At 45.0% G+C, this 20,828-nt stretch overlaps 1 protein-coding gene across 1 annotated transcript in view; it reads left to right on the top strand.

The window, feature by feature from the left end:
* GAB3 (GRB2 associated binding protein 3) overlaps window positions 1-20,424 on the top strand; it is a 103,694-nt gene extending 83,270 nt beyond the window's left edge. The window contains exons 3-10 of the mRNA XM_084640325.1: window positions 1,735-1,951; window positions 4,503-4,978; window positions 8,404-8,459; window positions 9,828-10,083; window positions 12,792-12,873; window positions 14,766-14,868; window positions 16,140-16,253; window positions 17,347-20,424. Coding sequence (XP_084496451.1) covers window positions 1,735-1,951; window positions 4,503-4,978; window positions 8,404-8,459; window positions 9,828-10,083; window positions 12,792-12,873; window positions 14,766-14,868; window positions 16,140-16,253; window positions 17,347-17,463 — 1,421 coding nt within the window. The 3' untranslated portion in view covers window positions 17,464-20,424. The remainder of the gene's footprint in view (window positions 1-1,734; window positions 1,952-4,502; window positions 4,979-8,403; window positions 8,460-9,827; window positions 10,084-12,791; window positions 12,874-14,765; window positions 14,869-16,139; window positions 16,254-17,346) is intronic.
* Window positions 20,425-20,828: the final 404 nt, after the last annotated feature.

Genomic DNA, 20,828 nt, shown 5'->3' with positions numbered 1-20,828 from the left:
GGGAGAATTGAGCCCAACGCAAGCTTTGTTATTGGCTTCAATGGGTGCAGGATCAGGCTCTATAAGAGGAGCAGTCAGGGGGCCCACAAGCACATCACATGGGCAGACTGAAAAATTCACAGCGCTCAATGAAAAGAGAAGTCATCATCAACCTGGGGGTGCCAGGTTTTCATTTTCCTAGGGGTGCTGCACTGCAAATACTGCCCCATCAGGGCCCTAGGGGAATTGTAGGTCCTCATGGAGGGTGACTTTTTTTATTTACCTCTAGCCATAGTTTCTGAGTGATTTAGATTTGGCTTTAACCCTTTGGAGCCTAGGATTTTTTCCATACAAAATTTTAAAGAGCATTGGGCACGTTGTACGTTCAGGTGACTGCCACATGCAAGCGTCAGGTCTTGTGCTGGTAATCCCCACTTCCCAAATACCTAGAGGCTCATGGAAAAAAGAGCGTATCTCCGCTGTGTCAGTAGGCTACGTTGCTGAGCCCCTAACTGTGTTGATCATATTGTCCAACATTGGACTTTGTCCAACATTAAGAGACACAAGAAGACTGCAAACAAATTCCGCAGTGCAACAAATCTGGATATTCTGCAAGCAGAAAGTAAAGATCAGTTTCATCCTCAGAGGTTTGGCGAGTGGGAAGAAAACCCCCTCTTGTCTCCATTAATTTCAAATAGGTCTCATGGTTCTTTATTTCTGCTAGAGAAGTTCAAAAACGTACTTGATAAAACCGACTCCTCCATCTAGGTGCTTTCCTCAGAGGAAGCGATTTGTTTTCTTCCTGACCTGAGAGAGGAGTGCAGCAACCGAGACTATTAGAAAGGGAGCATTCAAGGATTTCAAGGAGAGATGGCTCCAAGCCACAAGATTTGGATGGATCCCCAGTGTTCTGTAGTTCAGCAAGGTTTTGATCTAGGGTTCTGGTTCAGGCCATTCAGAGTGAAGGAAAGCCAGAAAGTCTGGATCCAAATATCCCCAGGGTTTCAGGGGTAGTTTAGATCTGAGGTTTTGTTTTAGGCTAACCTCTAGTTTAAGACCATGCTTTCCTGGAATAAAAAGGATCTTCAGGGGCTGGCCGAGGAAGGATCTGCATTCACATGGATTCTGTGAAATGGCTGTTAGGATCGCTTGTTAGGATGGGGTGACTTACATGTAATGCACGGTACAGTTAGAACGTGAGCGCTCTCCTCCTCTGTACGGTCTGTACAGGCAGCACCGGGTCCAAGCTCAGGAACCACTGTGGTAATGACAGTGAGGCTGCCAAGAGGCAGAGACACGGCATTTTGCTTGGGGATTTCCAAATGCCACAGGCACCTGCTGAATTCCGTTTGTTATGGGCACAAACATGCGTGTGTTTTAGGGCTGCCTTTCAGCACAGATGTTGGGGTCTGTGCCCTGGCCTGGAATCCCCTGCTCGCTAGTCCTGTTCGCTCTTTCTAGTGAATGTCCATGCAGAGTGTTTGTGGGAAGAGTGTTTTGGCTGCTGATTTTTTGGACCCTAAGGTCTCTTACTGGGTAAATACTGCACGTCCTAGAATGTTGCATAAATTAATGTCTTGGCCTCCTCCCCCAGATACTGTTTATGAGGTAGGGAAGCAGCGTTCCCAGTCAGTATCAACACCTGGTGTGATCTGTGACTGCCCAGTGCTCTTAAGGAATGGGTGGGTGCACAGCGTTCTCACGGGAGGACGGCTGTGCAAACCCATCACAAGGTGCAATCCTATTACATTGCAGATTCTGTGGAGAGCCTGTCTCACACCACCTCGTCCCTCCAGCCCTCGCCAGCCGTCTCCACCCATACCTCAAGGGTCGCAGACCCCTCCTCCTCTGTAGGCAGTGCCACCACGGACGCCTCTGCTTCCGAAGAGACCAGGAGTGAGTCGGAGTCAGTCTTCCTCCCCGATTACCTCTTCCTATCAAACTGCGAGACGGGCAAGTTCAATCATATCAGGTAAACCGCATGCGGTGCGCTAAAGCCATTTTACAGTTGATATGTCCCTCTGCCAATGAGCCACATCCTCCATTCCTGCGCTGGACACAGGAAGCAGAGATGGGGGCAAAGGGGCTTTATTCCACCCTTGTGCCTTCCGTATTCATGTTGCCATGGCCCTGTGCAGCCCCAAGCACAGGTTAGAGCAGCCCTGAGGCTGATTTAACTTGCACTGGGCTACCACAGCTCTATAGGGGCCTTTCTGCAGGTGAGACTAGCTGGATAGTATATGCAGCATATTCCAGCCATGACCCTTTCCTCCCAACATCCCCCTTGTGAGCTGCAAGAGGGTGAGGAGTGGGGCTTTAGCACTGGCTCTGCACCCCCGTGCCCTCTTGTGCCAAAGAAATTCCCTGGGGGCTGGTTACAGCCCTTTTACATCCTCAGAGCAGCATGCAGGGGCTGCTGCACATCCAGAAATATGCTCCAGGGTTTGTATTCCCAGCAAATGGACAGTCCCCCTATACGCTTGTCCTTAGTCCCTTTGTCCCCCTCCTCTAAATGGTTGAATGAAATCTTAAAGAACCAAGAAAAGCTCAGCTCGTTCTGCCCCTTCTGGGTCCAACACCCCAGCATGGCATTAGGAAGGGCTGGGCTTCAGGAAATGGTACTGAGGGTTTGCTGTCCCCCTTGAGCCTGTACTGAAGCAAGGCCCAGGCGGGTGCAGCTAGAGGACCAGATGCTCCTAGAGGTGCCATCTCTCAGGATCACAGGATTTAAAACTGGGGTTCTGACGGTCAATGGCTTTTAAGGGCTGGGCACTTTTCCAGAGTTCGGTTGTTAACCTCAGCATCCACGACACACTATAGGTGAGGTAAGAACATTCCTTCCCCCTAACTTGCCTCTGTGATTGACATGGTCCTAACTGCTGGGCACTGTTGCTATGTGGTGTTAAACACTCGCTGCATGTCTCCCTGGAAATGGTTACTCTTCAGTGGTGGGTGACATCATTCCTATGTATAGATACGTCAAATACAGATACCCAATCTCCAGTCCTGCAGGAAGCACTAACGGCAGTGCTTCTCCTTGGGGGCCGTGGAGGAGAAAGCCTCCTACCCCAGGCCTCAGAGTAGCAGCAGTAGTCGTGGTGTCTGGCATGTTACCCCTTCACATGCTAAAAGCCTGGCGGACCCCTGTATCTGGGGATCCATTGGCTGCCCACAGCCTGCTCCCAACCCTCTCTGTGTGCTGGGGTGCAAGGAGCCCCTGCAGAATTATCACTGTGCTGAGTCCCCTCATCCTGCCCCCAATATCTTCCAAGTGGAACCTCCTCTGTTCTCTGGCAGCGGGGGCCTCTCCATACCCCCGGAGGAGAGGGCAGGATTTAGCCCATAATGAGCTTTTGGGCAGGTAGCATCATTCTGCCATCAGCATCCGCTATGCAGTGAAAGGTGGTACAGGCCCTAGCCAAAGACCATATTCTCAATCCTCCCACAGTTTGGGTTGGAGCATCTGCAACAAGAAATGCTGCTTGACTTATTGAAATAATGCTGTGGAGGCCATTTATCCATAGTCTGGGTGCGTAGATCCTCTTTGGCTACGATGTTGAGGTTGAAACTCCAATAGCAACGTGACCCAAGAGTTGTCTTCCCTTTTCACGTACGCTACCAGTCACTTTGACAGAAAGGTCAAAATTCCCATTGACTTCAGTGGGAACAGGATCAGACTCTACTTGGTATCATGGCTGCTACTATAGACTGTTATCTGGCTGGTGAACAAGGATTTAATAAATAGGAAGGAAAAGTGAATGACAGAGGTTACTCTGAGCTGTACCCCCAAGGTGCACACTGTCCCCTCGATGAGCATGTACATAACATCACTTAAGACTTTTGGCATACATCCAAAGCCCAGAACCCCAGCCCAGGTGCCAGGAAGATGTCTGGGGTAGACTATACAAAATGCCTCATGTAATCTCCCCTACCCTGATAAAGGTGGAAGGGAGGTTCCTCACAGCAGTGGATCTTCTGGTTCCGCCCTGATTTCCCCAACATGCTGCCATACGCTGAGTTCAATCAGACCAGGTTTCTACACCACACAGTGTGTGAGCCCGCTGCATGGCCCCCTTACGTCCAATGCCCCCTCTCTGTACAGCACCACATCCTTTGTAAAGAGAGAATTGGGCTGAATCTGCCACTCGATGGATTGGACCCTTTGTGGAAAACGGCTCCTGCAGTAATTAGTAAAGACAAATACACACAGCACTCCCATGGTGGGTGCTTACAATGGGTGAATGAAATTAAATGATCAATATGCAGTTTCAAAAGTGGGATAGAAAAGCATGAGGCTGGTCTCAAGAACTGTCTTAAATCTGGTGAGACTGGATTTTGAATTTAAAAACACAGAAAAGAAAATTGTATGAAGCAGATGAAGCCTTGGGTTGGTTGTGTTATTGTGGACCAGTGGGCATGTATGTATACCTCTCATATCGTGTGAACTCACTGGAGTACATACTAGTTCACTTGCAATAGTGGTAGAACGAAGATACAGAATTTGGTCTTTGTCTTCTATCCAGATGTGACAGCTGGTCAAATTCCGACAGATCCCTGGAGCAGGCCTCATCAGATGACGTTTTTGTTGATGCCTTGCAGTCTCAACCCTCCCTTCACGTACAGCCATCTGGCAACGGCGTGGTGCACCAGGATGGGGGCCAGCCAGCGAATCATGGGATTCTCCCCAGAAGCATAGACATTAGCGGGCCGTTCAGTGACGTCTCCTCCTCCTCTCCGCTCTCAGGGCCTCCTTTAACACCAACCTTTCAGATTGATAAAAGCCAAGCCGCACTGCCCTATGGCGTAACTGAACTGGATATTTTGTCTAACACGCCACCACCCCGGCCACCCAAACCAACCCATTTCTCAGACCGGAGCGGGGAGGAGCCATCCAACGGGGCTCTTCAGAATGGACATGGTGGGATCTGTGGGGCTCAGATTGCCTTGGTGCCGAGAAGAATCTCCTTGTCCAGTTTGGATAACGTGCGGCACTGGAAAGGTAACTCTTCTCTTCCCCTCCTGAGCTACTGTGCCGTGACAGTGTGATCACCTCTAAAGAGGTTCTTGTGCCTAAAGCCAAGCTAACGCCTTTGTGAGTGTGCACAGGCTCCTGCTCTGCATGAAGTGGGATCCGAGTGGCAGTGGTTAGAGGTTGTGCTGCCCAGTGAGAGTGAAGGAGTGGGAGGCAAAACTTATGTGTTCTCCTCCTGGTTCTGTGACCTCCTGAGTCACCCTGGGTGAGCCCTGAATGCAGTGGCCAGGTTTTCAGCTCTCCTTGAGACCTGGGTGCTAGGCACTTTCGAAAATCTTGCCATTGCATTCAAGTACCTAAATAGGAACTGAGAACTTTTGAAACTCGGGCCCTTCTGTGCCTTAGTATCCCCAACTTCTAGGGCCACTGTGCAGCTCAGTCAGTTACTGACAGGTGATTTATAAATGCCAAGTACCATGGCAACATGGGGTCAGAAGTGGTATCCCTCAGCTACATACAGCAGCACCTGCTCCTGTATGTGGAATTAACAGGGTAAGTACCAGTCAACAGACAGCTGTGATCTCCCCGAATGTGACAATTTGTGATTTTGTGTGTTGTTGTTAATTTTTAACACCCCCCCCCCCAAACTAGGCCTACATGTCAATCAATTCCAAGCTCAAACTTCCACTTAATGTGGCTCTTGGAATTTTTTTCATCCTTAGATGAGTCAAAATTCAGGCTTTCTCGAGTTAAGTGCCCCTTTAAGTGCAATACCTCTGCTGCTGCGGCAGGTAGTACACTCCATGGAAGAAGGATGTTTCTTAGCACGTAGAGAGCAAAGGACTGGAAGACAGGAAGAAGCTGGCAATGGGACATAATCCCAGATGAACCAGTGACGCCCAGTGTGATATTAAGCGAATCCGTTGATGTCCCTGCATCTCAATAAAGCCTACCTGGAAAACTGGGGATAAAGCAGGATGCTATACTACACTGGAGCTGAGTGGGACAATTTCACCCGCTCTTGAGACATTGTTTAAAAAGAAAAGGAAAAAAACCAAGAAAGAAAGTGTGAGCCATGGTACAGTGTGACACAAATACAGTTGTATTCTGCAGCGTCTTAGAACAGAATGAGCAGATAAAATATCTAGTTGGAAACTCAAATGTATTGTACAGGAGCCATAACTTTCTAAGTGGAGGCAACAACAGGTATTTAGATTCAGCATTATTGATTGGCTTCCTTTATTCTGCAGTTTAAACTGTCACTCGTGCATTGTGCAGAGCCAGGGTGTTTAGCTCTTATAAAAGCCAAAGCGTGGAGAGTTTTGCCCACCCTGTTTATCAGTGTTCAAGCAATTCTTGGAAGCTTTTAGAAGAAACACCCATAGCTGGAAATAGTATTCTTAATAATCAGTTATGACTGAAAGCTGCCTGTGAAATGTTCTCGGTACTTATGGGGGGGTGTGCGTGTCTCACACACACACACACACAATCTGGCTGGAGATAGTTAATATTTCTCCGTTCTAATTGACACTGAAGTGCATTTCAGAGGATTAAGTGCCAAAATGTCATATTCTGTGAACGTGCTGCAAGGTTATCTCTGCCTGACAGGGGGCAGCAATGAATTAATAAGCATTGCTTCTTATTTTTTACCCCAACTGCAGCTGAAGCTGTTTCTGACTTTAAAATATAAAAAGTGTGAATCAAAATTGAGACATGCAATAGACATACAAATGGCCCAGCAGCTTCTCACCAGTTGAGATGATGAGGTGAGCACACCCCTGGTGAGTTGTCTGTACATAGGCTTTATCTCCACATACAAGTCGTACTGCTTTAACTATCCCAATATATAGGTAAAGCAGTACAACCCCCCAGTGTGAATTCAGTTGTACAGGTATAAAGATGCTTTATATCGGTGTAGCTTATGGGCAGGGGACTAATCTATGCAGGTCTAAGGCACTTTTATAGTGCTAAAATGGTATGCACACTATAGCTTGTAGCAGTGTAACTATTTTGGTAAAAAATCACTCCCCTGATCAACACGCTTACAGAAGTACAAAATCTGTGTGTAACTGAGAAAGTACAAGTAGCTAATAACAGCTGTCTAGAAAGCTGTTTATTTTGGGTACCAATGATAGTTTCTTTCAGTCTTGTCATCTTTATATTGTCTATTACACTGTTATCACTACAAAAAACAAAAACAAAAAAACCCCACTTCCACTACAGGATAGAACTCTACATCAGGCAGATTGTATCATACTCCATTATATACTATTTACCCTCATGGAATTTTTTTATGGTATTCCAGAGAAAAGCTCTACAGAATCTCAGTGGGGAAATGGCCCATTTCTCCATTTATAGATATTTTCTATAAAGGGAAATGGATGGACAGTTTAAGCATAGGGAGAAAAATAAGGGTTTGAGTGGAAAGAGGCAGCCATTTGCCCTCCCACTCTCCCGAGTTACCATTTTTTTCTGTCAACAAACTCCCCAAAAGCAAATGGCAATATACAGCCATAGATTTAGAGCAAAATCTTACCAAGCTAACAGAATCTGCCACCCAGTCCTGCTGCTGCTCCACAGACGCACTACCTCTGTCCACCATGCACTGGAAACAATCACACGAGTTCTGTCCAGCTGCTGATCAACACTAAACACATTTTACAACCTCTTTTACCTCTGTTTTGAAAAGAAAACATATTAAGAACCAAAAAGAAAACACAATAAGTGTCATAAGCCAAATTTGCACTAGCAGGCATTGTGACAGAGTCCTTTTCACTTGTTGGGGAGGTGGATTTATTCTAAACCACTTCTGTGCTATGATCGTTCATCATTAACACATACTTCTCCTCTCATAGTGCATACTATCATGAATTCCATCTATAAATAATTTGCATTTCCCTAGTGCCTTAGGTCTGAGGATCTCAGAGCACTTTACAAGCAATAAAGTGTAATTTAATGAAGTGTAATAAGTGTAATAATGAATTAAGCTTCCCAGCACCCCTTTGTGGTATAATTGCCCCCATTTTACAGATGGGGAAGTTGAGATATAGAAAAGTCCAAAGGTTATACAACAAGTTGCTGACAGAACAGGAATTAAATCTCAAATCTCCTGACTTCTTTTCTCATAGACAAGGATCTTACTCTTTATCTAGATGTGATTAGAGAAAACTCAGAATAGGTTTATAGGTGTGTGCTGACTGTTTCTTCTTTTCAATGTGCTTAAAACTAATATAGCATTATAAGTTGCCCACTCATAGAATTATAGAGAGTTATTTTTTATCTCGTATTTCGTCAAGTTTTCCCATTTCACGAAGACTAGCAAGATATTTCATGAGCTTTAGAAAGTCATAATTATTTTAATGCCGTATGCCTTGCTCCAGAATTATATCCTTCAGCTTCCATTCCCTTTTGCTAATTACATTGTTAATCACTGGAGGGTATTTTTTTTTCAGCCAACATGGAAGGAAGCTCTCTCAGAAGTCGAGATAAGAGGCTTAGTTTGAATTTGGTAAGTACTCTATTTGCATATATTTAAACACTGGCACAAAACAGACTAAAGCACATTAGTTGTCTTGTGACCTGATGCTCTGTTACTCCTCTCCTATGCTCAGCACAGGAATGGAAGAGGAGGGCACAGGTGGCTTTATATCACATTTGCACCTCATACATCTGGAGTATGTGGAGGCTTGTCCAGCCCCTGCTATAAATTAGAGAAGCCTCACAGGTGCCCTGGTACTAAGGTTTTTCATAGCCCCTTACGGGGTCCCTCTTAGCACGCTGGGCAGTCCCCCTCCTGACACTCCTACAATACCTCTTCTCTCCAATCATACATCCCTTATGCTGCAGGCCTGGAGACAGAGCAGAGCAGAACATGTAGGTCAGCTCTTCACAGAGGCCCTTGCATGAAGGGGTGTTTCCTAGGGTTAAGGGGATAGGTCACAACCGAGAATGGAGCCCATGCGTTGAAAGTTTCTGTATCACTTTGGAGTCATGCGGGTTACCTCCTTTTTGGGGCTTGTTAACTGTCCCGACCCTCAAAATCCCCTGTAATGTGGTGATCCAGTTTTTGACTGCAGAGAATTAGCTGATGCTGGTCAGTGTTGCTGTGAAAACACATTAGGCAGTGACGTTCCCGCCAGGTGTTCCCTGCCTCCAAGGGCTGAGCATGCTGCCTCTGCCTCACCAGTCCGGGGAGCCTGAGAACCAGAACTGGATTTTCCCAAATGGGAAGGCCCTCTGCTGCCTTTAGGCTGCTAGGCCAGATGCAGGCTCCATTGTCTTTGACAGACGCCATGTTTTTCTCACATGTGAAATTGATCTTACCCAATTTGTAGTCAATGCCTCTTGATATGCAACCAGCATTAACCTGCATGACATGAATCGCCAGGGTTAATCCTCAGCTATCAAATGTAATCCCTGTGCATGTGTCTCTGTGCTGAGAGCTTTCACCTTTGCGAAGGAATAACTCACCAGATGTTATCCGTTAGATGATGGACACGTGAAAGTGCTCCTTACATTATAAGCCTCCTGTCATTTTGTGGCTCCGATTTGCTGCTGGTGTAGGCAAGTGCTCTTCCTTGGAAGTCAGTAGATTTGAACCTGCTTATGCCAACAATTCATTTATGCCCATGTTTGCAGCAATCATGGGCCTGAGCTGCCAAGTTCAGATCTGAACTTTTCCAAAGTTGGCATGGATGTCTGTCTTGGTAGTTTTGACTCCTGCCATTCCAGAGATAGGCCACCCCAAAAGTTCAGATGGGGGTGTTCAAGCGTGGGGTTTAGTTCAGGCTAATTTGTAGCAGTGTGCAACCTTGCTTGATTATTGGAGTTGTTCAGCTGACTGGAATGCTCTTTCTTTTCCTTCTCCTTTCGGAAGCCATGTCGATTCACCCCACTCTACTCTTCAGCATCGGACAATACGGAGGACAGTTATGTACCTATGCACCCCAGCACCTCTCCGCCCATCCCAGGATCAGATTGCTCACCCGATGGCTACACTCCCATGAGCCCAAGCTCAGCGACCTTTACCTTTCCTGTAGTCAACAATGACAAACTCTCCAGTCCACTGCCGGAACTTCCCACAGACCTGGAACCACCTCCAGTGAATCGAGATCTCAAGCCCCGTAGGAAATGTAAGGCATTATACCAACCTAGTAAGCAATTCAAAGCTAAGGTACATTGCTATCACTGACCACTAACTTCCATTTCTATGGTACGTGGCATCCCAGGGCATCACAAGGCACTTCACACATTACAGATGCAGCCAGCTCTAGAGTGGAAGGTGGTAGACAATGGCCTTGAGGGGAAAACTTTTTTGGCCAAGATCACTTGGGCAAACCTCTTATATCATTAAAAGTGCCATGGAATTTAAAAGAACCAAGGTGGTACCCACTCTGCTGGGATGCTGAAGATCCTAGGAGAAAGATCTTAGTGCAATAACCTGCTATGTATTGGCTGTGTTAAATTTAGGGCATCCTGAATGATATGCTTTAATCCAGTGGCCCCCAAACTATGGAGCACGCCCCCACTTTGGGGGAGGGAGGGGGACATGGCAGGACTCACTCTGTCCCCAGCTCTGCTCCAGGTCCAGCCCCACCCCCAGCTGTGGCCTCGGCCTTGGCTCCTGGCTCCCAGGTTGGCCACAGCTCTGCTCCTGGACCTGGCCTCAGCCCCTGGCTCCTGGCCCACCCATGGCCCCACTCCCAACTCCGGATCCTGACCGCAGTTCCCTGGGGTGAGGTGGGAAGGTGGATAGGAGTAATTTCCTTCCAGTGGTTTGGTGAAAGGGAGAATTTTTTCCCCATGCCACGTCCAAATCCTCTGTGATTCATACACATCTGGAGGATCCACCTGGAGACAAGATCCATCTTTGCAGAAGCCCTCTGTCTCTGCACAGCCTCATGGACCTTCTAGCTCCCTGGGGGCTCCTGGAGGAAGTAAGCTGCCCCTGGAATGACCCTTGGCTGAGGAGAGAATTCTACAGCACTGATGGGAAAGCACTGCAGGTTACACTCCTTTGCCATGTGGGCTGTGGAGGAAGGTGGAGAATCTGGTGGAGACCAACAGGCTCACTCCCTCTTCCCACAAATGGAGCGGAACCCCAACAGAGAACCCATAGAGAGGGGCTTCCACTGGGTGGGGTGGGGGAGGAGCATACTGTGGAAGTGGCACTTCCCATTTCCACATGCCCTCAACCTGGGATCAGCAAGTGCAAGCTTACATCCCCTATCAGAACCAGAGGGGAGTTTGGGGGCACTGAGCTCCTTAGACTACAAGTGGTTTATGTATTGGGCAAAATCCTGCTTGCCTTACTCACACAAGTATTCTTATGGGCCTGCTTTCATGATAGGATGAGCAGGATTTGGCCCATTAAGTAGACAAGAGAAGAGGAAAAATCCATTTCTGTTCCCACAGCCTTCCTCAGCCTATGCCACAGGGTTCCAAAATATGTGATATTTTTATTTCATGCAGCTGCATTAAGATGCTTAATATGCACACACTCGAGTCTTATGCCTCCTTGTTGGAACACCACAGGATTTGTGTGATGTTCTGGAGTGTACTGAAGTATTTTATACTCCTTCCTGAGATAGCACCCATGGATAAACTAAATTCCAATGGGGAACTCTTCCATCTCTCCCTCAGTGTGCGGGAGTGTTGTGAAATACTTGGCATTATCATAGAAAAAGTGTTAGATTTTGTTACCACGTACAAAATGTAGAGAAACCTGGTGAAATGGGAGAGGATGGCTCAGGGGAAAGGTAAAGCTATGACTTTAACTTCTGGTTGCTGGTTCAAATGCAGCCCAGGCTGCTGTTGATAGAAATTTGTTACTGCCTGGGAGTTGCTCAGTGACCTAGATGAAATGAGTTGAAGGCCGCAATCCATTTCCCCATGGAGAGATGTTCACGTCACACAAAGCACCATCACACTTGGCACCCCAATGGGCAGCAACCATCTCAGAAGACAGGCCAAGGGCTGGCAGAACCTGGAGACTGAAGTAGCCCCTCCCCTGTGGAGGCATCACTTGCAGACCAGGGTTCAGGCATGTTCACGGTCATTCTGGAAAGTCTGCTCTCTAGCTGCCCATCGTATTTAGCTGCTCATTTTAGGATTCACAGAGGACTTTAGTCTCTAGGGCAGATTTAAACGGTCCATTTATTCCTCAAGATTTCCTGCATATAATTTCGCACAAATGCTAGGCTGTATAACCTCGTTTGTTACGATAGTGCCTAGGTGCCAGCCAAGAATAGGGCCTCATTGTGCTAAGCACTGTACAAACACAGGAGAAGACTGTCACTGCTTGAAGACCTTACTGTCTAAACACACAACACAGATGTAAGGCGGTGAAGGGGTAGAGCACACAAGCAAAGTGAACAATGTGATGGCAGCAAACGGCATGTTAGTTCCAGGACTTTTTGGCGGGTGGAATGGAGAGTTTAGTTAGGAGGCGACCAGCTAAATAGGAAAGGAAGGGAGATGAAGGGAATGGGACAGGGCAGAAGAGGGTAAGAAGGGCAGGTCTGGAGTGAAGCTGAGGTGAAGAGACTGAGGGAGCTGGAGCAAACAACCATTCAGCACAAGGCAGAGTAGGTCCAGTCATAAATGTGGAAAGTTCTCTGAGCATCTGAAGGTTCCTGCTTTGGCTGCTTTGGCCCCTAGCAGCTGGAGTTTCTGGCTGGTTCCTCTCTGCAGTTTTTTCACCAAGGCCACATTGAGGGGAGGAGGGTCACCACCTGGCTTCTGGCCCCCCCAGAGTTGAGGGAGGTGTCTCCCATTTATTTATGTTATTAGAACCATTAATAAATCCTGCTCTTAAAATTCCTGTTGTACCCATCTGCAGCACGACCCCCTCCGCTGGATCTGAGAAACCTCTCCACCATCCGGGAACACGCTACCTTGACCAGGATGTGGACTGTGCCTTAGTAAGTGGATGAGAATCCTGACATTGAAACCTCCTGAAGCATAAGCATTGTGAAATGGAGTTATAAATAACTTATCACATTCCGCAAGAAATAGTTTGTTGGCAAAGTCTATAAACAAACATGCTATGCAAATTCCATGGGACTCCTTCCAGCATTTTACAGGCTTTTGCTGCCATAAAAAAAGGGCTCCTTTTAAAGACAGACACAGTGCACTCCCTTCAGACTGTGCTGTGAGAAATTCTGTGGTTTGAATCTCTTGCAAATTAGCACTACCTCAAAGCCTAAATTGTCTCTTGTGAAGCCTCCTTATGTAACTTTTTAGAAGGCTGGAGCTACTCTGTTCTCTGGTACAGCTGCCATAATGTTAGCCCTCATGACTTCTCATATTTTTCCAGAGGAGAGCAGACATCTTTGTTCTAGAAGATTAATGTGGCAAAGGGAAAACAAACCCAATTTAAAGGCCTGGCTGGCCTGTTGATCTGGGGCTAACGTTCTGTGCTGCCATGACAAAATGGAGACTTGATTCCTGCTCCTCATTTAATGTCACTGCAAACCAGTTGTGGGGTGGAGGGGAATGCCTCGGATCACTCTCCCCAAATGATGATGAAATATCAGTGGGCCTCAAAGCGAGTCACAGCCAGGAATTCTTAGCTGGTAGGATCAAAGCAGTGATGTGGGATGAAGCATGCTGGCATGGGGAATGGTGACAGTAAGTTCTCAGAGCTGATGGGGAAAGTTTGAAGGGATTTGCCAGTTTCCTCTTGAAAATACCTGAATGAGCAGAGAATTCTCACAAGCCTTCCTGTGTGGATCCTTTTAGTGCCTGGCACTTTAACAGTGGCATGCCAAACACTGTCTTTTTCACTAACATGGCAGGTACTCAGAGGAAGGGCTTGCTATCTGGGAGAAGCTGACACAGTCTGTCAGGGCCAGGTAATCTGGTGCCAGCAATCAGAATCTTCCCCAGGCTTCCAGGTTAGCAGTTAAAATCTGGCTAACCCCTGAGGTGCTTTGTACTTGGCATATTCGACAATCCCACAAATTCAGTGCTGCCGCATGAACATCCCTGCTAGCGTGCCATGGTTAATGAACTCTGACACATTCAACTGCTATACAAGGTCTACAGGGAAGAGGAGCATTGAGGAGTTCATTCATTGTCAACTAAATAACAAGTTTTTTGATACTAAACAAACCAAACAAGTTTAAATGACCAAATGTGCTCAGAACAAATAAAGTGGAACCCAAAGGGATACCTGTTTGGATTAAATTGTTTATGCTGTGTGAAGTACACAGCTAATCTCTGGTTAACTAGTCGTACTGGCCAAGATGCAGTAATTTAGTGATGATTTGCAGTAGGTTTGAATTACATTATAAGGACTGCTTCTGACAGTTAGATTAGCAGCTACATTTTTCTTTTAAAAGAACTGAGTTGCAGACAACTCCAAAGCACAGATAACATGTGTTTGTACTGCATTCAGAGCCAGCCAAGTTGCTTTGCAGGCAGCTACAGTAGCTGATTAATTCATTTCAATCTCAGAAATGGTGGTACCCATACAACAAAGTAACTGCTCCATCAGCACATATTACACAGATGAATGTCTGCCTTCATTTGCGTTCCTTGATGGAGAATTGCTCTGATATCTCCTGCTTTCTGTCATGCCATAGCTGGCAAACTTTTATAGTGTCAAGATAAATCCCAGAAAATCCACCAGAGATGTTATTGATGTAACTGTAACATGCTTTATAGCTAAAAACCATTTTTGGATGGCCACTCCATTAAGGCTTCAGAATTAGGGTGAGTTTATTCGCCATATGGGCCATGTCAGACTTTGGCGTCTTTTCAGAGCATCTGTTATTTGCTTCCCTAACCTCTCCTGTGTTTTTCTTCCTAGCAATCGAACGAGCTTTATCTCTCCAGATAGAGACGGTATTAATTCAGCAAGAATATTTGCCAATTCCGTTTCCGGAGAAGAGGAAGAAAGTTACATTCAAATGGTAATCTTCATTTTCACACAGCTATCCTTTGCTCTGTTCTGCTCTGTCACATGCCCTGAGAATTCCCAAGTTCATTTTCTAAGAAAAATGTTCAGCAGGTTTGTCCTTTGCCCTCTTTTTAAAAAAAATCAAATGGTTTTAAACTAAAGACACTGGGTCTGATTTACAAAGAGATAAGGGAAGCCTTTTTTCTGCTGTGCAGATCTCAGCTGTTCCCCCACAAATGTTGCCAAGCAGTTGCAAGAGATCACTGGGATCAGGCATACTTACATGAGAGCTCATTAAAGGCAAAGGACAACTAAGTCCTTTCACCTTTTACAAGGGCCCCCTGCAGAATCTCCTGGGAAATGACAGACAATCTTCAGTGCACTTCCTAAAGGAACACACACAATGTTGTATAGAACGAGAACGCCTATTAAAGTCTTAGTTGCATTAACCCTACTTCCCATTACATAAAACAAAAACATTGTGGCTTCCTTTTCTTCATTCATTCTTTGGCCATGTCTAGAAATAGGCCAGAACCTAATCCCCTTCGAATTTCAGATGGGGATTGATCTAGGATGCCTAGATCTGAGCCAGCTCTGGCAGATTTGGTTCCAAATCCAAAGCCCGAAGGGGCCAGCTTTCCACTTCCAGTTTGGGAATGATTGCACAAAGAGTTTACACGGTTGGCCGCTCCAAACAGAAATCTTACCCCCTCACTCCAGACTAAACCTGAAGCTGATCTGAACCTACACAATAGCTACTCAGCTCAGCTCTAGTCCTAATCACACTCCAATTGTATTGTTCAAAAAGCTAAAACCTTTAACATGTTTGTGATCGTCTGTGACTCTCCATTTTGATATTCAATTGCGAGAGATGAACCAGAACCATTTATCCATACCCCCAGACCTTTGATGGCTTAGATGAAATGGGATCCAGATGTTAAAACATCCCAGGTTTTGGTTTTGCAAAACAAAATCCTTACTGATGTTTTGCTAAACCTGAATGAAAATCACCCCCGCCCCATTTTGCCCATATTACTGTAATTACCCCAAATCAGAGTTCCTGAATTTCTTTGAACAGTCACATAATTAGACATTGTTAGGATCTTGCAATTAGTTGATGCATGCATCCCCTGACATACTATACAAATGATGTGGGCCAGAGCTCTCTTTCTTTGCTTACTGCTGGATTAGGAATAATACTAAACAGTCTGGTCTTTTTCCTTTTAGGATCATGATTTAAGGGTTTTGAATTACTCATTAAAAGTTTCTCTCATTCCACAACAGGAGCACAGCCAGGCAACATCTCCATGCAGTGGTGCTTTCCCATGGTCAAGGAAGTCCAACCTTGATTACTTAGCATTGGATTTTAATTCCGCTTCCCCATCCCCTGTACAGAAGGTAAGAATCATTTATGCAAATACCACCCTTTTTTGTACATCCTGGTGTGTCTCTCTGATGGAGGCAAACAGACAGAGATTCTCACTTCTGAGTATCCTCAATACAATGAAATCCATCGTGCTTTTCCAGCTGATTGCATTCATAACAGGCTCAACATGAACATACTGGTAACGTGATAAAACCACAATTAAAGTTATGACAGTGGTACCAGTATCATGCCTTAATGTGATTCCATTCACATTAGGCATAATGGCTCCACTGGAATGTACAGGAGTAAGAACATGTGGGCAAATTTGTAGGTGCTTGCAGGAATTCTGCAAGCTCTTTTTTCATTCTCAAAAGAGACAGTTTCCCACAAAACTTTCCTGCCAATTTTCCCACAAATCCCATCTGCAGTAACTTTCTGTGATGTGAGTATGACAAAGTAACTTTCTGTGACGTGAGTATGAGCAGGGTCACAGGAAGACATGATATGAGATCTTGTAACAAGGCAAAAATATTTATTAATATTATCTATGTCATAGAAGTGTCTTAGATTCTTTAGACACAGTCCGAAGATAAGATCCCTGCTCCAAAGAACTTACAATTTAAATAGACAATGATGGACAAAGAAAGAATACAATGAAAAGCAAATAAATTTACTATAAAGCGTATAGACTTGATAGTTTGCTGAGTTTTTGTTTTACATCATTTTAACCATCAGTTTTGTTAATATTCCTTTGGGGGGATTGACTTGAGGTTTCTAGGCCTCCTTTAATTTAAACTCTCTTATGGTTAAAATCCATGCAGGTCATCAGTGTAGCAGGATCTTACTAAAGGCAAGAGAATAATTATCCTTGCTCTGGGATGGAGTTAGCCCATACAGCGTGTTTCCATATCTCACTATGCTGGGCAGGGTGACAAGGTGACAGATGGATTATTCTATGTAAAGCAAACTGCAAAGCAATGCTCTTGTCAGCTGATGTCACTGTAACTTCAAGGTGAAATGAAACAACCAGGAAAGAAAGAAAAGGAGGAATAGAAAACAAAACCAGTTTTACTAGCATCCATGTTCTCTCTAATATAAGACAATTGTTCTTCCTCTGTCCTACAGAAACCTTTTCTCTCGGAAGAGCAGAGAGTAGACTATGTCCAGGTAGATGAACAGAAGACTCAAGCCCTACAGAACACTAAACAGGAATGGACAGATGTGAGGCAATCTAAAGTTTAAAGGAGGAAGGATTGGAGTTTGGTTTTTTGCACTGGAACAACATTGTTAACCAAACAGCTGTAACAGCAGAGTTCAAAGGCAGACAGAGTGTAAGAACCTGGTGGTCTCTACAGGAATCACATTTTTAAGGGAAAACCTTCAAGTTCAGCTGGAAATAGTATGTTGAATGAGTGGTTTATAGGATTATTAAAGTAACACATTAATCTTCTTTGCCACCCCTTGCAAGCAAGTTACATGGTACAGTTTTATGGCCTGATTGCGGGAGCCACACATTTAATGGTAACAAATGCCACTACATGTTGCATTTATCTATTTAACCCCGCCTTCTCCCTGTATTATGTAACTCCTTGTTGCTAAGGCTGTTTTTTGATATTCTACAAATATGCAGGTGCTAAGGCTGCTTATAGCTTCTGGTATCGGACAGGTGTTGGTGACTAATCGACCAAGGGCTAAAATACTGAAATAATAAAAAGCAGAACTTTTTAATATATATATATAGAGAGAGAGAGAGAGAGAGTGCTTAAGCAAACAGAGTTTTGGAGAATATTTTTCCCCCAGATATAATGTCTGACTTTGAGTGACACTGTTAGAGACTATAAATAGGTCTTTGCACTGATGGAACTGGAATGCGTGGTAGTCAGCACCCCGACTGACGTTCATCATATTGAATTTCTTCTTTCTGTTGCGGTTCATGTCATCACCGTTTCCATCCAATTGCTCCCGATGTTTTCGCTCTGGTGTGAGGACTTTCTTCAGCACAACACGGCAGCTCCTCTGACAGGAAGCTGCTGACACACAATTCTTCGCTGGCCAAAAAATAAAAAAAAGGAAGCTGTGCGTGAGCCTGTTTCTACAAGCCTTGGAAAGGTTGGCAAAATATCAAGCATGTTTTTGTCTGAACTGCAAAAGAAGAAATGCAAACAAAATTCCTGATAATGGTGATCGACCTGAGCGTTTTGTTAGCCTCATCCTAGCAAAAGAGGTAATTAGGAAACACAGTCTTAGTCGGGCACTCAGGTAATAATGAGGGAAGGAGCATTGTTAGGCGAGCAACTCTGCCTTGTAAAACAGCCACTTAATACACTTCAGTGATGTGAAGACCTGTATTCAGGAAGCTTATTTTCTTTAGTATTTCTTATGGGGACAATCTCAGGATCAGATAAGTATATGTTTTATAATGTATTTAACTTTATTAGTTTGCTTAAAATACTTATTTCAAGATGTGCACAGGCAGTTCAAATCAAGAAAATGCAGCACCCTTCAGTTATCTCATTGGGTTCAGTCTTGAAGTCTTTACTTATGCAAGAGATCCCACTGGTTTTACTGGGACCACTCTTGTGAGCAAGGACCTCAGAATCAGGAGCTTTATGAAGGATTTTCCTTCATGCTGGATCCAAACTCACATTCCTCCTCCTCATACCTGCTGATATCACACTATGTTACTGTAAATTATTGACATCCAAAAAATGCTGAATTACCAAACTGGGATTAGAAAAAATGTTGTTTATGTCAAAGAAATGACTCTGATGTCCTTTCAAGCTTCTGTCATATGTTTCATGCATTTTGTATTATTGTCACGCATTTGGGCCCATAGGAAGGTTGAAAGCGATGACTACCTGATTCTCACTGTACCGCTAGTAGAGGGCAGCTTAGTTGATGGAAACATCATTTTCTCCTACCTCAAGATAGCTGAAGTGTTTGCAGTTCTTGCTGCTTCATCAGAGCAAAACACATTTGTGACACTGCGATGAATGTTTGTTCAGTTTTGCTAGTGAGAATGACAGGGTTTACCTGTGCATTTATTGACTCGGAGGCAAATCACACACCCCAGTCGGCAGGCACCAAGCTGACTGGAAAATGGGGTGTTTCTGCCTTCTGCAGAAAAGTTGACTTTTTGTCCAAAAAAAAAAAATTGGCTGAAAAATGCCAATTTTGGCCAGAAAGATATAGACAAATGCTCAATATTTTCTGCAGAAAGCACGCGTCTAGTGAAAATTTTAATTTTGTTGAAAAACCAATTTTCTGTTGATAAACAGGTTAGAAAGAGGGAAATCTTCAACCAGCTTTATCCTGGATGCAGTTTTGCTGCATGAGAGGCAGGATTCAGGGAGCCTGCCTGTGCTCAGTGGTACAGAGCACACCTCTGTGGAGGCTGGCACGGATCCGAAGTACCACACCTACAAAGAGGTTTGCCTTCCTGCCCAAAAGCATTCCCTTTATTTTGAGGAGGTAGGCCTGTGTCTATTGGGCTATGCCAGTGTTTCCCAAACTTGGGACACCGCTTGTTCAGGGAAAGCCCCTGGCGGGCCAGGCCGGTTTGTTTACCTGCTGTGTCTGCAGGTTCGGCCGATCGCAGCTCCCACTGGCCGCAATTTGCCGCTCCAGGCCAATGGGGGCTGTGGGAAGCAGCGGCCGGTACGTCCCTCGGGAAACACTGGGCTATGCAAATGTCAGTCGCTGAATGTGCTTTGTGCATACTGAAGTACTGACAAGGAAACACAAGACAAGGTGAGCTTTACAGCAAGAGAGCAGCACGCTTAGGAGCAGTGAGAGGTACAAATCAAAGCAGGTGCTACCCTAGAAGTGGGGGAATGAAATTGCATTACACTGCCTTGGTCCCCAAATGCTTAGTGATAGCGAGATAGCTTCTCAGTCATTTTAAAGTAAAACTTTAATAAAAACCATTCTGTGTTTTACTGGAATATGTTCTTCCATGATGTAAGAAAAATACTCTGGAGCAGAAAAATAGAAAGTCAAAAGTTTTAAAGAAAAATAGAAGGGGATGTTTTCCCCCACTATTCTTACTTCTTTGAAATATTTAAACTTTGGCAGATGCACTGAAGGATCACTGAGGAGTCTAGAAAGTGTCTTTTCTGTCAATTTTCAGAGTAGCAGCCGTGTTAGTCTGCATCTGAAAAAAGAACAGGAGTACTTGTGGCACCTTGGAGACTAACAAATTTATTAGAGCATAAGCTTTCATGGGCTACAGCCCACTTCATCGGATGCATAGAATGGAATATATAGTAAGAAGATATATATAGATATAGATAATACACACACATACAGAGAAGGTGGAAGTTGCTATACAAACTGTAAGAGGCTCATTAATTAAGATGAGCTGTTATCAGCAGGAGAAAAAAACTTCCATCCCACCATCAACTTCAACCTAGACCAATCCACACAAGTGGTCCATTTCCTGGACTCTACTGTGCTAATAAGCAATGGTCACATAAACACCACCCTATACCGGAAACCTACTGACCGCTATACTTACCTACATGCCTCCAACTTTCATCCAGACCACACCACACGATCCATTGTCTACAGCGAAGCTCTAAGATACAACTGCATTTGCTCCAATCCCT

This window comes from Lepidochelys olivacea, assembly GCF_965140295.1.
Source record: "Lepidochelys olivacea isolate rLepOli2 genome assembly, chromosome: 9".
NCBI classification, from domain to species: domain Eukaryota; kingdom Metazoa; phylum Chordata; order Testudines; family Cheloniidae; genus Lepidochelys; species Lepidochelys olivacea.
This window is presented reverse-complemented; position numbering and strand designations above follow the sequence as displayed.